At 40.4% G+C, this 16,151-nt stretch overlaps 1 protein-coding gene across 1 annotated transcript; it reads left to right on the forward strand.

Moving 5' to 3' along the window:
- The first annotated feature begins 8,842 nt into the window (after positions 1-8,842).
- LOC108782410 (uncharacterized) lies at positions 8,843-12,347 on the forward strand. The gene is made up of 3 exons (XM_018550687.1): positions 8,843-8,846; positions 10,424-10,923; positions 11,073-12,347. Exons 1-3 carry the CDS (start codon positions 8,843-8,845, stop codon positions 12,345-12,347), a joined length of 1,779 nt encoding a protein of 592 aa, XP_018406189.1.
- The last annotated feature ends 3,804 nt before the right edge of the window (positions 12,348-16,151 follow it).

Below are 16,151 nucleotides of genomic sequence, written 5' to 3' on the forward strand. Positions count from 1 at the left end.
GATGTTTCCTATGGTAATCATTGACTGCTCTCGACAAAACGAGTCCGTCAAAAGTGGCACCGTGGATGTGCGTTTAGAATTTGAATTCAAAGAGAATGTACCCGCGAATACTACTGCCTGTTGTCTTATCATACACGATCGCGTGATCGAATACAGCCCAATGTCCAACGTAGTGCGCAAGATTACGTAAAATTACAACGTTGTGCGTAAAATTATCTAAGCGCGCGATATAAAAATCTGCGATACATCGACAACGATCACAGTCTTCTTCATCTCGACGACATGCATGTACCGACGTTCGTGGATCTGCAAGTTTTCATCGTCAACGAGAGATTCGTCGTGAAGGAAGTGGCGGTACTGAAACACGGGACCGTACTCACGCACTACGTTTTTACGAATCCCGTACCATGGAGGTTTTTGACAAGATCCGACAAGTCTTGCGCTTCCTGGTTGATTGTCTATCACCATGGATTACAATGGAAGGATGGGACGACCCCGTACAGTGAGGCGAAACGCCTGATTACGAGTGCTGTATGCGAGGAGGATGCTGTCGTGTACGTCAAGGGACGTGAGAAATGAACGTGGCTGCGGAACTTGCTTCTGGACGATGAACGCGTGCACATCGAGACCTTGGATGCAGTTTACGTAGACACAAAATCTTTAGCCGATATAGATGCCGCTGATACTATGAGATGTGGACATCACGCTAAAAATTGCGCCTTGCAAAATGTATTCAAAATACATAAATGGTGGTTGCAAAGAAAATTTTTTTAAATAAAATTATGTAACATATTTATTGTGTATTCTCTCTTTTCCTTCCCCTTATACTTATACATGTACGTATGTATGTCGTACGTAGAACGTATGTATGTATGTATGTCGTACGTAGTACGTATGTATGTCATACGTATGTATGTCATACGTAGAACGTATGTATGTTGTACGTAGTACGTATGTATGTCGTACGTAGTACGTATGTATGTATGTATAAACGCGTTGACAGTATATAAACAGTGTGTAAAGCTCTTTTCATTCAATCGTAATCTTACGAGCGTACGGCATGGACCGAGTAAACGATTATCTGCATCGAAAGTGGATCAAGCTCCACCGTCGGTTAGACGACGACGATCGTGAGCTGCTGTTGCGACCGGCATAAGAATATGACCGTCCGCCCCTTCGGACACCTTCGCTAGCCTCTAGTAGGCACTAGTATTAAGTACGATTCGCCGCATAATGGCATTATCATTATTATTATCATTATCTTTACTAGTATTATTATTATTATTATGTGTAGCATTAGGGGCCCGTTGGCCAACATAGAGAGAACTTGTTATTAGCCGCAGAGTGGCAACCGGCCATGTGCCTTAACGTTTGCCAATAAGGCAGTTCATTTTTTGTTAGGTTAACAACCGTCGATAAAACGGGAATTATGTTTATTTTCTTTTAGGGTATGATTTACCCGCAAGAAAAGTTTAAATGTTATACCAAGGTTTCCCTTGGTATAGTGCATGCCTTATGGCAAGACAATGATAAGTGCCATTATGCAAACTTCGAAACCGCCGCATGCGATCGAGGTTATATCTTGTAGAGTTTATGGATACATATTAATTTAGACGTATGCTAAAGCGCATACACATGGGGCCACGGAGACCCATAGATAATTCACGATTTGCGAAGATCTCGAAAACGCCATAAGCTATCGATCTCAAACTTTGTTTATGCTATGGATATATATTCATTAAGACGTATGCTAAAGCGCATACCCATGGGGCCACGGGAACCCATAGATAATTCACGATTTGCGGAGATCTCGAAAACGCCATAAGCTACGGATCTCATATTTCGTATATCCTATGTTTCCATATTCATTTAGATGTATGCTAAAGCGCATACCCATGGGGCTACGGGAACCCATAGAATTTTTGCGTTTAGTGGAGATCTCGAAAACGACTCATGCGATCGGGATCATATTTAGTATACCTTATGGTATCAGGTTCATTTAGAAGTATACCAAGGCACATAGTCATGGGGCTACGGAAACCCATAGAATTTTTGCGTTTAGTGGAGATCTCGAAAACGGCTCATGCGATCGGGATCATATTTAGTATACCTAATGGTATCAGGTTCATTTAGAAGTATACCAAGGCACAAAGTCATGGGGCTACGGGAACCCATAGAATTTTTGCGTTTAGTGGAGATCTCGAAAACGGCTCATGCGATCGGGATCGTATTTAGTATACCTTATGGTATCAGCTTCATTTAGAAGTATACCAAAGTACATAGTCGTAGGGCTACGGGAACCCATAGATTTTTTGCGGAGATCTCGAAAACGGCTCATCCGATCGAGATTAGGCTTAACATACATTAGGTTATTGTATTAATGTAAGCGTATACCAAAGCATGTTATTGTGGGTCCATGGGAACCCATAGATTATATGAAATTTGTTAACATTGCGGAACCGCCGGGTGCGATCGTAATAAAATGTGATTCTGATGATAGACTGACATTTATGTAAGGCTTATTAATGTATAAGACGATGATGTATAGTTAATTTTTGTTAATAAAATCAATTAAAGATGTGAGATAAATGCGCGCGCATGAGCGAGCGGGCCGACATAGCGGGCAGAACGCATGCGCGACCCAAGCTAATATAAGTGACGGAGCGGCGTGCGCGAGAGCTTTTTGCGAAGAGACGTCAAAGCGTCGAGAGTCTTGCCTAAGATAGAGCCACTAGGTTTGAGCAAAGTACGCGAAACACTTATCCGCGCGATAAGCAAACCGATGTACGCTCTTCGATTATTAAATAGTGACTGTAAAGTGTTAAACATTGACAAGAGTTTCTTTTATAATAAAGAGTTGTTCTATTATAGTCAAAGATTGATTGATTGCACACCTACTATCCCATTGCGAACCTTCGTCCTTGGAGGTGAAAGGACGTGGCGGCCGAATAAATTCAACGAATGGACAAGGACCGAGACCAGTGCGAATGTCGTTCGGTCACACTGTGTCCACCGAGTCCCTCGAAGAAAACTCGAGATATTGGGAGTTGCCTCTAGAAAATACGTCGAAAGATACATCTTCGATGAAAAATCAAAGATATTGGGAGTTGCCTCTCGAAAATACATCGAAAAATACATCTTCGACGTCAACGTCATCAAAATATAAACCATAATGTATGTATGTATGTATGTATGTATGTATTTAGTGATGTATGCAGGTACGTATGTAGGTTCGTACGTATGTAGGTACGTATGTATGTAGATATGTATACACATAAATTCATGGTAGAAAGAATACATAGGAAGTTGCAATAAAACTTGTCTCGACAGGTTTGCAATTCTTGGAAAGAGAATTTATCCCTTCTCTCTTCTATTTACCCCCTCTCTTCCATTACAGAAGTATTACAGTACAATTTTATACGCTGATTTTATACGCAGTCTTGCTATACCCGCTTGCACGAACGGATAAAAAATGTTCAGCTTTTACTCCGCCAAAGAGAGCAGCGCGTTGTGCGAACCGAAGAAGGAATCCGACGCGTAAGTTTTAATATTCTATACAGAAAAAAACCGTTTCTTTTTTCCTATAATATTATACATGTAATTGCGTTATTACGCAGGATGAAGCGTCGCGCTGCACATACGGACGAATCACGAATCTGGGGCGACAAAAATGGAAAAAATTATTGCTTTAAAAGTAACCACTACTAGGCTTAATACGTTCTATATGCTTGCCTGCAATTAACCCATAAGTATGTATTTTTTAATGCATCATAAAACTCTCTGTGGGCATGTAAAGTTGAGTTATATTTTGCATGTGCCAATACCGGTAAATTGAGCCTGAAGTTTTCAGTTGCTACAGGTTATAATTTTTTTGAATTGACCAGTTAAGATTTTTACATGGATTTTCAGGCATAAAGTAAGTAATTTAATGTGCAATTATTATAAAAATAACGATTATACGTGATATAGATATAGTAGACATTTCCGTTTGAGACATATTGAAATATTTTCTTTAGGTATGGTTATAAAAAAAGTTCCATGAAGTTCCAGGTTAAATCTTTAAAAGTTCGAAACAACAACAAAAAATGAATGTAAAAACGTCAAGTGCGTGTCCCCCCGTTTCCCCCTTCATTAAATAGAACATATTCTTCTTACGTAGTAGTAACAACTCTGCTTTAAAACATTCAGGGACACATCTTTCTGATGAATAAATTGTTAAAATCATAGGTACTGGGGGGTTTTTGGGGTCGCTGATTACGAATGTGAAGGTAGATTTTTAAAATTCAAAATGGCGGATCCAATATGGCGGAATACTTGGAAAGAAAATTATACATTTTAATGAAGCTTGATAGCTAAGGGTTTTTGGGATCGCGGATTATGAACCTGACATTAGATTTTTAAAATTCAAAATTGTGAATCCAATATGGTGGAAATATGAATTCGATAGACGACATAATTCAGTGAATTTACCTAAATCTTATTACTCGGAGGTTTTCGGGATTACTGATCACGATTCTGATGTCAGAATTGCGAAATTCAAAATTGAATAATTCATCATATAACCTCTCAAACTTGACGGTATGTTTACAGATTATTTGTTTACTTTACTTATATTTTCTTTTAAATATTGACTAGAAAGAATAAGTGACAAGTTATATTAAACACTGAAAAATGACAATTTTTGCCACAGATTTGACACAGAGAAAAATTCGTGATATCAAAATACATCAATAATGTGTTATAATGTGTTATGTGTTATATGTGTTATGTGTTATATTTTTCTCAGATAGTAGTGACTGCTGTTCTTTAAAGGAGATAAAAGTGAAAAGGAATGAATTATTTGAAGTGCTAAGAAAACAACAATTCTACCATTCCTCGAGATTGAAGTGTAATGAAGTATTATTGCAGTATATTTTGGATAAGTTTAGTGTTAGCGAACTTTCTGAGAATTGCAAAAAACAAATAAAAAAGGAACTTAAAGTTTTTGTTACGAAGATGTTTACGAAATGGAGTGAGTGTAATTATACATATAAGCGCTTTACCAATAAGCATATAAAATGACTGGATAAAGACTTAAAACTACCAGATATACAGCTACCATTATCATCAGAAAATTGTTCAGATGAAAAGATGAAAGGCAGACCCAGAAAATCGTTCGAAGAAAGTTCTCAACGCAGTAAACAGAGATAAGTAAGAGCAGAGATAAGTAAGTATCAGATTCCAGTTTTGAAAAACTGTGTTTAGCTGCACAATCAAAATTGACGAAATCAGGTAAGAGAAGTGCAGCTGAAGTTGTAAAATTAGCTGTCAATTCTTCGCCCACAACATTAAAAAAAATGAAATTGGCACATGATACATCATCCTCTGCTGCTGTAAAACCTTATGATTCCGAAGAAGCTTTAGCTCTTATGGTGGATCTTAGATTGACAAAAGAGGGTTACATGATGATGCGATTGGGAGCAAAAGAAAGAGGAGCTGATATTTATCCTTCATATCATGTGATAACAGAGGCAAAGGGGAAGTGTTATCCAGTAAATATTAAGGTAACTGAAAACGAGGCAGTAGTACCACTGCAGGATCTTCTTACACATACTACGCAACGTTTGGTACAAGTTCAAACTGATGTGATACGAGAATATCTTTCAAATGACTGTGATACAATTGATATTTATTATAAATGGGGCATAGATGGCAGTGGTGGACATAGTATATACAAACAAAATTTTAAGAATAATTCAGCATATGCGGATTCGAATATAATTTTATGTACGATTGTGCCACTACAAATGTGTGAAGCCAATAGCAATAAGGAAAAAATGTTTTGGAAGAACCCGTTACCATCATCGACCAAGCATTGCCGACCAATTTCATTCAAGATAAAAAAAGAAAGTGTCGAAAATGTGAGAGAAGAGTACAATGAAATTCAAAATCAAGTATTGCAATTGAAGCCCACAACAATCGTTCTTGCAAAGAAATAAAATTTAAACATATACCTATTTGTACAATGCTGGATGGAAAGACTGTCAACATTTTGAGTGATACTGCAAGTTCGCAAGTGTGTAATATTTGCAAAGCTACCCCTAAAATTTTAAACGATTTGGAAAAACTTAAGAATAGAATTTGTAATGAAGAAACATTTAAGTTTGGTATTTCGGTGCTACATGCGCATCTTCGATGCTACGAATATTTATTGCATATAGCCTACAAATTGGAATTACAAAAATGGCAAGCAAGAGGTGATAATGCTAAAAAAGAAGTAAATGCAAAAAAGACTGAAATAGCGACTAAGTTCTATGAAAAAATGGGTCTCGTCATTGACCAGCCAAAACAAGGTGGAGGCAATAGCAATGACGGTAACACTGCACGGACATTTTTTAAGAATCCTTCGCTCGTTTCAGAAATAACTGGAATTGATAAAGAATTGATAGAAAGATTTGCAAATATACTTTCAATAATTTCTTGTGGGCACTATATCAAGGAAGACAGATTTAAAAAGTATTGCTTTGAAACAGCTCAATTGGCTATTACACGTTACGGTTGGTACAAAATGAGTGCCAGTGTTCATAAACTTTTAATACATGGAGCTGATATTATAAAATCTTTACCTTTGCCAGTAGGCCTACTGTCAGAAGATGTACTTGAAGCAAGACACAAAGACTATAAGAAATTCAGACAATATCACTCCAGAAAAACTTCAAGAGTCAACATCAACGCTGACATATTTAACTGGATGCTGGTTTCTTCTGACCCTGTTGTGTCACATAACCGAAAAAAGGCTAAAAAAATAGTGCACCATTTAATGAAGTTGTGTTAAACATGCTAAGGCTGCCCACTTTCTGTGGTAATGAAGAAAGTAACTATGATCGGGAATTTAACGATTTTGAAGACAATGAGAATGTTAATATAGAATAAAATAAAAAATGTATATTGTCTGTGTTATCTTATTAATACAAAAATACATAAATAATTCTTACTATTTTAAATAGAATCAATACCTGACATTGATTAACTTTAACTAGTAACTGAAAAAAAAAATTAATATTTTTTTTTAAGTATAGTTATGGAAGTTCTTAGGAAGCCAACTGTGCACCCTGTTGGATCCGCCATTTTAAATTTTGAAAATCTGATGTCGGATTCGTAACCAGTGCAGTGGCCTCAAAAACCTCCAGATATCAAGTTTCGATACAATCCGTAATATTCTTTCCAAATCGTCCGCGCCGTATTGGATCCGCCATTTTGAATTTTTAAAAATCTAATTCAGATTCGTAATCCGTCAGATTCGTAATTCGCGGCCCCAAAAATCTTTAAATACTAAGTTTCATTAAAGTCTATAATTTTCTTTCCAAATCGTCCGCCATACTGGAGCCGCCATTTTGAATTTTAAAAATTTAATGGCAGATTCGTAATCAACAACCCCAAAAACCCTTAGATACCATGTTTCATTAAAATCGATAAAAGTAAATATTTTTGTCGCCCCAGATTCGCGATTCGTCCGTATGTGCGCTGTGCGTATACTGAGTCGGCGTTACGACCTGACCGCTACGGGTTACAAGTTTTTGGAAATTGGAATCAACGTTGATCCACCGAGTTACGTGGAGATCGTTCTGGGAGATCATCACGGACGCGAACTATCGTTGTCTCTCGAAACGTGGAAGGGTCTCTACGAGCAGCGATGGAATATCTACAAATTGCTGCGAAACGAGTACAAGGACAATTTTATAAGCGTTGGACCGCTAACGATCAGAATCTGCACGCATAACGACGTTACGCTCGTACGACTCGAATCTTCGACCGTACACATGATGATGATCGAATCGACGCTGCGTCGGATGTTTAATCTTGATGGATGCGTCGATGTAACGTTCGAACGATTATCCAGACTCATCGATACGGTTGATGCTAAGTATACGCGCTTCTCCAACGTCGCGAACGCTATACGCAAGAGCGATATCTTCGACAAACGTCAGCTCGTCGATTGTGAGCTCTTGGTTTTAGTTTTTAACATGTAAGAAAGAAAAAGGGGACAAAAAAATTACTGTGTAAAAAAATTATGAATAAACATTCTTTGTAACATTATTTTATACGTACTGTCTTTACTCTCCTACCGAATCCTATGCCTCTATCACACTCTGTTTGCAGCTCTTTTCTTACCATAGATCCTTTTCAAATCTCGGATCATTTTTTGCAACAATTTATTTTTTCCTATGAACCAATCCTAGGCTTCGCTCTAGCGACGAATGCTTTTTAGCGTTAGTATTCTTTCATCAGTCTGTATGCCAGTTAGTGAGACGTGACAACGTCCGAACAGACACCGAGTGCCTTCGTATACGAGCATTGCATCGTCCGTTCGTTTTCATATTTATACAGTTTACATTAAAGACGTGATCTAACTGTATCAACCTCCTATTTCATTGTTTGGAGACGGGAGCCATTAATTAAATACTAAGAATAATAAGTGTGCTTGTTGAGTGCGTGCGTGTGTGAGAAAGAAATATGAGAAATCTGGAACCGATCAAAAAACAATTATTCGAAAGTGTGGAAGAGGAGGCGATGGAGGTGGAGGAGGACGTTGTCGTTGAAGACAACGACGATGATGACGAGGAGGAAGAGGACGACGTTGACGAGGAGGAAAACGTTGACGAGGAGGAAGAAGAGGAAGATCCTCCCCCCTTCCCCATTAATTTGAAGGAAGTCGACCCCGATGACCTCGTTCGATTCGCCATGCATTTAATGCATGTTAACGACGAGGTGGAGTTGTACCACCTCCTCGTGCATCTGGTGGGCGAGGAGGAGAATGAATTGGAGGAGGTCGACTAATCAACCGGGGGAGTATGCCGCAGCTATGAGTAAGTAAAATTTATATAACATTTATCTTCCTAACGATGTATGACTTATTGTTGGCGTTCGCTTTTTTTTTTTTGCAACAGTATCCTTCATCCTGGTGGTGGCGGCGGTGGCGACAGCGGTGGTAGCAGCGACGGCGGCAGCGGTGGCGGCGGCTCCACTGCTTCACACACATACACACACATATCACATATGTGTACACACGCACGCACGCACGCACGCACATGTATATTTCTTATTAATTAAATAGTAATTTTAAATAGTATAATAATATTCACATTTATTCTCCTTCCTTCCTTCCTTCCTTCCTTCGCGCGGTATCGCGTTATATTATACCACGTGCCGACAACTGCGTGCAACATCGTTATCTCATGCGGTAGTTATATATTATAAAATATGCGCTCTTTAAATTACTATTAATTCATTAGAATAAAAAATAATAGAAATAAGTCGAATTATGATTAATTGCTTAAAACAAAATGTAAAAGAAAAATCTTTGAGATGGAAGCTGCATAAGAAGAAGAAGATGATATCAGTAAGAGAGAGACGGTGAGTATATTTGGTAAGTATACACGTGGTAAGTATAGCGCGCTGTGGGAGACGGTGACGAAAATGCCCGATTTATTTTTTCACGCGATGATGCCATCGCATAGAGAAAAAAGTCTAGAAAAAGCGATGAAAAAAAAGTTTATGATCCATATTCAGAACGTGCTAACAACGATGCTAGCACGTTTTGAATACGTGTCTAAGTAAAACATTTCAACAAAGGAATGTGAAGTCCTGGACACGCGCTGCCCTTTCTCCTCCCCATACCTTCCCCGCGCTGCCCTTTTTCTCGGAGTTCCCGATCTAGGATCGGTCTAGTATATCTAATTCTTATTGATGTTTATTGTTTAAAAAAGACTTAAAAGAATTTAAGAAAGGGACTGTTGCATCTCATGACAAAAAATGTTTGCGTAAACATTTCGGCGGCGGCGGCGGCGGCGGCAGCGGGCAGCGGCCCGGCTCCCCCTCCATAGCCTCACACACACACACACACACACACACCGTATCGCATATACGTACACGCACACGCACTAACACGCGTGTATCTCGAATCCCCATAGTACCTCTACTAATGGTTTCCATTCTACGATTCATTTAATTCAATTATACATTCAAACGCGTCAATCAGCGACGTACAAAAATTACAATACTTAAAGTCTACACTTACCGGTGACGCGAGTGGCGTAATCAGTGCATTGGAAATTTCTGCCGCAAATTATCAAATAGCATGGGATATTTTAAAGGAACGTTATGATAACAGACGAATGATCGTTCACACACACATTAAAGCAATATTAGATTTACCCTCGCTCACCAAGGAAGATTCAACCGAGCTGCGTCGAATCGCGGACGGGGCAATCCGACATGTACAAGCCCTCAAGGCACTTAAATGTCCCACGGCGCACTGGGACGATCTGTTAGTATACATTCGATCCACGTACATTACGAGAATGGCAGTCCTCTTTAACAGGTACTGAAACTCCCACATTTAAACAATTTAAAAATTTTATTTCTCAACATTGTTTGGTATTAGAGACCACAAACAAGGTCAGTCTCGCTTCCAAGGACACTAACAAAAATTCACAAACCAACGCAAAACGACAATCCACATGTGCAGCAACAGTCAAATCCAAGTGCAACTATTGCAAGGGCGAGCATCCCATGTATTACTGCAAGGAGTTTTTGGCACTGCCAATCAAGCAAAGGGCGGTAGAGGTACGCAATCGTAAACTTTGTGTCAACTGTCTCCGCTCTCCGATGCATTCATTGGACAAATGCACATCTAGAGGTTGCAAAATTTGCAATGTCAAACATAATACGTTGTTGTATACGAGCACCAGCTCGGCGGAGGATCACTCCGGCACTTCCGGCACAGGGGAATCAAGCTTACGAAATTCCACGACAGCCGTAACGACACATTCGTCGAACATTCAAGGCAAAGATCACATCATGCTTTCCACAGCTGTGGTCAATGTCATTGCCTCCGATGGCACATCACATTCATGTCAAGCTTTACTAGATTCTGGATCTCAAGCAAGTTTCATTTCTAGACAACTCGCCGCAACTCTTGGTTTACCGCTACGCCCGCTAAACGTCACAATATCTGCTGTCAACAGTACCTCATCAAATGCTACAATGGCGACCAAGGTAACACTGCAATCCAGATTAAATTCTTATTGTAGGATGATAGACTGCATAGTAACAGAGCGGATAACCGAGAAGTTTCCACTGGCTACTTCAAGGCGTGGAGACTACAACATTCCTCGAAACCTCAGCTAGCGGCCCCCCATTTCAACGTTTCCTCCAAGGTCGACACTTTGATCGGAGCAGAAATATTTTGGGAGCTACTTTGCATAGGACAAATCGAGGCCACTCACAGCCATCCAACTCTGCAAAAAACAAGATTAGGATGGATTCTGGCTGGACGTCGCAGCATCACAGCGGCGCCTGCAGAAAACGTGCGAGCATTCACCACAGTCATATCCAATGCTCAACTGCACGATCAACTAACACGGTTCTGGCAAATTGAACATCTCGGCAATCAAGTCGTGAACAACAAGGACGATGCTTACTGCGAGGAGCATTTCGAAGCTAACGTTGACCAGAACGAACAGGGTAGATACATAGTAGAACTTCCAATCAAGGAAGAATTAATCGGCAACCTTGGCAACACAAGGGACATCGCATTGCGACGCTTACAAGGAACAGAGCGTCGGTTCATACGAGATCCCAACTTAAGGGACCAATATGTCCACTTCATGGACGAATATTTGAAACTAGGACACATGAAGGAAGTCAGCGTGTCTCCACTTGAGGATACAGCATCTTTCTACTTGCCTCATCATGGCGTCTTCAAGGGCGCTAAACAGTCATCCAAGATTCGTGTCGTTTTCGACGCTTCAAGTAAGAGCGACACAGGATTATCATTAAACGACGTCTTGAGAGTTGGCCCAGTGGTGCAGCAAGATTTGATGTCAATCGTGATGCGATTCCGCACCTTCGTTCACGCTTTGATCGCAGACATTATAAAAATGTACCGACAGGTGCTTATACACCCTTCGCAAACATCTCTTCAAAGAATTTTGTGGCGCAGCGACTCCAAGGCGGACATCAAGACATACGAACTGATGACAGTGACCTATAGCACGTCATCGGCTTCTTTTCTCACAACCAGGTGCATTAAACATCTAGCCGATCATCATTCATCCACGTTTCCCATTGGATCAGCGTGTATAAGGCGCGACTTCTATGTCGACGATCTACTAACCGGTGCAGACACCATCCAAGAAGCGGAGACTCTTCGAGATGAAGCAATCGAACTACTGAGGCTAGGCGCATTTGAGCTTGGAAAATGGGCTTCCAACACCCCAGAATTGCTGGACGCAACACCCAATAGAAATGACAAACCCGTTGTCATCGACGACGACGAAAGCGCTCACATCTTGGGGATCAAATAGAACGCCAACACAGACACGTTACATTTTTCATACGACCCTGTCATGTCACATGACGCAATTTCAAAACGGAAAATTCTATCGGACGCTTCCAAATTATACGATCCGTTAGGCTTACTTGGTCCGATCATCGTCATCGCCAAGTTAATACTGCAAGATCTCTGGCGAGCAGGCATCGCTTGGGACAAGTCAGTTCCTCAGAACTTACACGTACGATGGATCACCTTCAAGTCGCAGTTGACGGAGCTCAACCGACTAGCGATTCCCAGACGTGTCAAATACAGCATTGACCGTCAACATATACAAATACATGGCTTCTATGATGCCAGTCAAAATGCACATGGAGCCTGCGTGTACATACGGACTCAGCTCGATGCGAACAAGTATCGTTTAGAACTTTGCTCCAAATCAAGAATTGCGCCGTTGAAGGCTGTATCATTGCCAAGGCTGGAACTATCTGCAGCGCTTCTACTGGCACGGCTGATGGACAAGGTTCGATTGTCAATAAATACGTCTGACATCAAGGTGTATCTATGGTCGGATTCAACAATTACGTTGAGCTGGATATCCTCAGAATCAGGCATGTTTTCAGTTTTCGTCGCAAACCGCATAGGAGAAATACAACGGTTGACTCAAGCGACGGATTGGCGACACGTACCGTCCAGTCAAAATCCAGCCGACTTACTTTCACGAGGTTCAAATCCAAGCGATTTATTTCATGCAACCACTTGGTGGAAGGGTCCCGACTTTCTACAACACAATGAGAATTTCTGGCTCGCCAAGCAATTTCTACGTCAGGAGGACACCTCCGAACTTCGAAAAATATACGTTAACATTGCAGTCGTTGACACCAGTGTCGTAGAAGACACTCAACAATCATTCAAACCTTAACAGAGCCTGTCGCGTTGTGGCATATTGCTTGAGGTTCTTACGAAGACCTGCAGGCATTACAACACATTTCGTCTCTCACGAAGAAACCACGGCAGCATTGCAACTAATGTGTAGGATCGTGCAACAGCATTCCTTTCCCGAGGAGTACAAAGCCTTGAGCAGCAACAAGAGCCTCAATACATCCAGCGGGATTTTGACACTCAATCCATTTCTCGACGATGGATTAATTAAAGTTGGAGGTCGATTAAAACATTCAAATATAACACAGGACGCGCGTCACCCGGTACTGCTACCGAAAAATCACGAACTATCAAGACGAATCATCACGCAAGCGCATGTACGTAGCTTATATGCCGGCACCCAGGCTACGATGACCGCCGTCCGACAGCAATTTTGGCCTCTAGCATTGCGATCTCTAACACGAAAAATCATTTTAAAGTGCGTTAAATGTTTTAAGGTTAAGCCTGTTCATTCAGAAACCATTATGAGCTCCTTAGTCGCATCACTTTTTCCCGACCATTCTCGTATTGCGACGTGGACTACGCCGGTCCGTTAACCCTACGAGAGGGGAAACGCAGAAACGCGCACACTCACAAAGCATACATCGCCATGTTCGTATGCTTCGCTACTAAAGCGGTACACATAGAACTAGTTAGTGATTTAACCACCGACATGTTCTTAGCAGCCTTCAAAAGATTTATATCGCGCAGAGGGAAGCCTTCCCACATGTGGTCAGACAATGGCACTACCTTCGTAGGTTCCCGTCATCGTTTGCGCGAATTCTCTAATTTTCTTGAAAAAGAGTGCACACAAAATGAAATCTAGTTATTTTTGCGCGAACAGCGAATAACATGGAACTTCATATCACCCAACGCTCCACATTGTGGAGGACTTTGGGAAGCCGCGATAAAGTCTGCAAAATCCACTTATATCGTATAATCGGCAATGCTCAACTAACTTTCGAAGAGATGCAGACTATTTTATGCGATATAGAAGCGATATTAAATTCAGGCCCCATCGCTCCATTGAGCGAAGACCCCAATGACCTCGCTTATTTGAGCCCCGGACATTTTCTAATCGGCACTACCGTAGACAGTTTTCCTTGCCACGATTTGAGCGACATAAACGAAAATAGGCTCGTTCGTTGGTAACGCGTAGAACAATTGAGGCAACATTTCTGGCGACGATGGAGTTCAAAATACCTCCACACCTTACAAGCACGTTCCAAATGGAAGGGGGATCAACTAAGATCGGTCAAGTCGTACTAATAAAACAGCAGGGGTTACACCCTCTGCACTGGCTGTTAGGGCGCGTACAAAGCGTCCATCCAGGCACAGACGGCGTTGTAAGAACCGCTGAGATAAAAACAGCAAAGAGCATTCTTACAAGACCGTTAACTAGAATAGCGATATTACCTATAGATGACTCCAGTGATAAACGCTAGACATTAAATATGTTCTGTTTTCGCGCACAACTTTATCATGTTATTATACTTAACTTAGGTTAAGCACATCAAAATTGTTTGCGTTTGCACATATCAAGCATGCAGCGTCGCACATTTTGTCAACTCTCAACGTTAATTCGTTTCTAACTTCTTAAGGCTCTGAGAGCTTGCGTTGCGGTGACGATCCAGTTGCCGTTTCCTCTTTCTTGTTTCATCTTTCGTTTACATTTTGAAAGCGGAGCCTTTCAAGGGCGGCGGCGTTGTATAATAATTAGTCAAATTTTCATTATCTACTTCACGTTTTCATAGTTTAAGGCATAAGCTATGTATTATTCACCGTCCGCGAGGATTGTATTCGCGGCATGCACGGTCTCGCGTCATGATCGCATGTCTAGTTGCTTTCGGCGCGACACGCATTATTAGAGAGGGCGTACAGAGCTCTTGTGTACGTACAGAGGGAGTACAAGTCCGTTTTCCGTTACGACAACAACGAAATCTTTCGAGAGCATTCGACGTGTGATTTCCTTCGCTCCAACACAATTTTGTATCCTAGTGAACGGTAATAAATTTAATGTGAAATAAGAGGAAGTCAATTACTTTCCTCGACCACATCGCTACTGACGGATTACCCAGTGGCACGTGTGACGGGCACATGCTCGTGGCGTCTCATTCGCCGTTTACTCAACAGTCTCTATATTAATTACTTCGTACTCCCCTTTTTATCTTATAATATATATATTATGTGTATATTATTATTGTGGAATCTTTTTTAGATTAGTGGTATGTATTTGGGTGTTGAATACACGAGACGTGATTTAATAGGAAAAAGATGAGCTGTTTATTATTCACCGAACACAACGCGCTTGTTACTCGCTCGCTAGCTACCGCCATAATGTTCGCTCCGCGCGCCCGCTTCTGGTTCCTTTCCGAATTTTCACGGAAATTGTCGATCGCACGTATCTCGACCTCCTCGCTTAATCGCGCGTCTTACAAACAATATAAAATAACGAAAAAATGGTTTTACAAACTTATGATTCTACAAACTTATGATATTATTATAAAATAAAAGTACGCTCCTTAATTTAACTATCCTACATTATTAAAGTTTGTTTACATAATTTTCCTTTAGAAGCAGGAAGGAAAAGGATGAAAATTTATGATGTTTGTATAATTTAATTCCTTCGTCCTCCTTGTCTCTTATTATATTTATATTATATCTACCACGAAAAGTAACTGATATATTACAAAATATGCCAGTTCAAAGTGAACATATATTATGTATATTTTCTATGTTGAATATGTACCACGAAAAGTAAATGATAGTTTATTCAAGGTGCAAATTCAAAATTAACATATCTACATATAAGTAAAATCTAAATTAAAACGATTACCTAACCACAAAATAAAAAACCCAATAAATTTCAACCTTTGAAAATTAACCCCAAAAATTTGAACCTTTCTAAATTAAAATG

The sequence above is a fragment of the Cyphomyrmex costatus genome, unplaced genomic scaffold, assembly GCF_001594065.2.
Source record: "Cyphomyrmex costatus isolate MS0001 unplaced genomic scaffold, Ccosl1.0 scaffold1250, whole genome shotgun sequence".
NCBI lineage: Eukaryota > Metazoa > Arthropoda > Insecta > Hymenoptera > Formicidae > Cyphomyrmex > Cyphomyrmex costatus.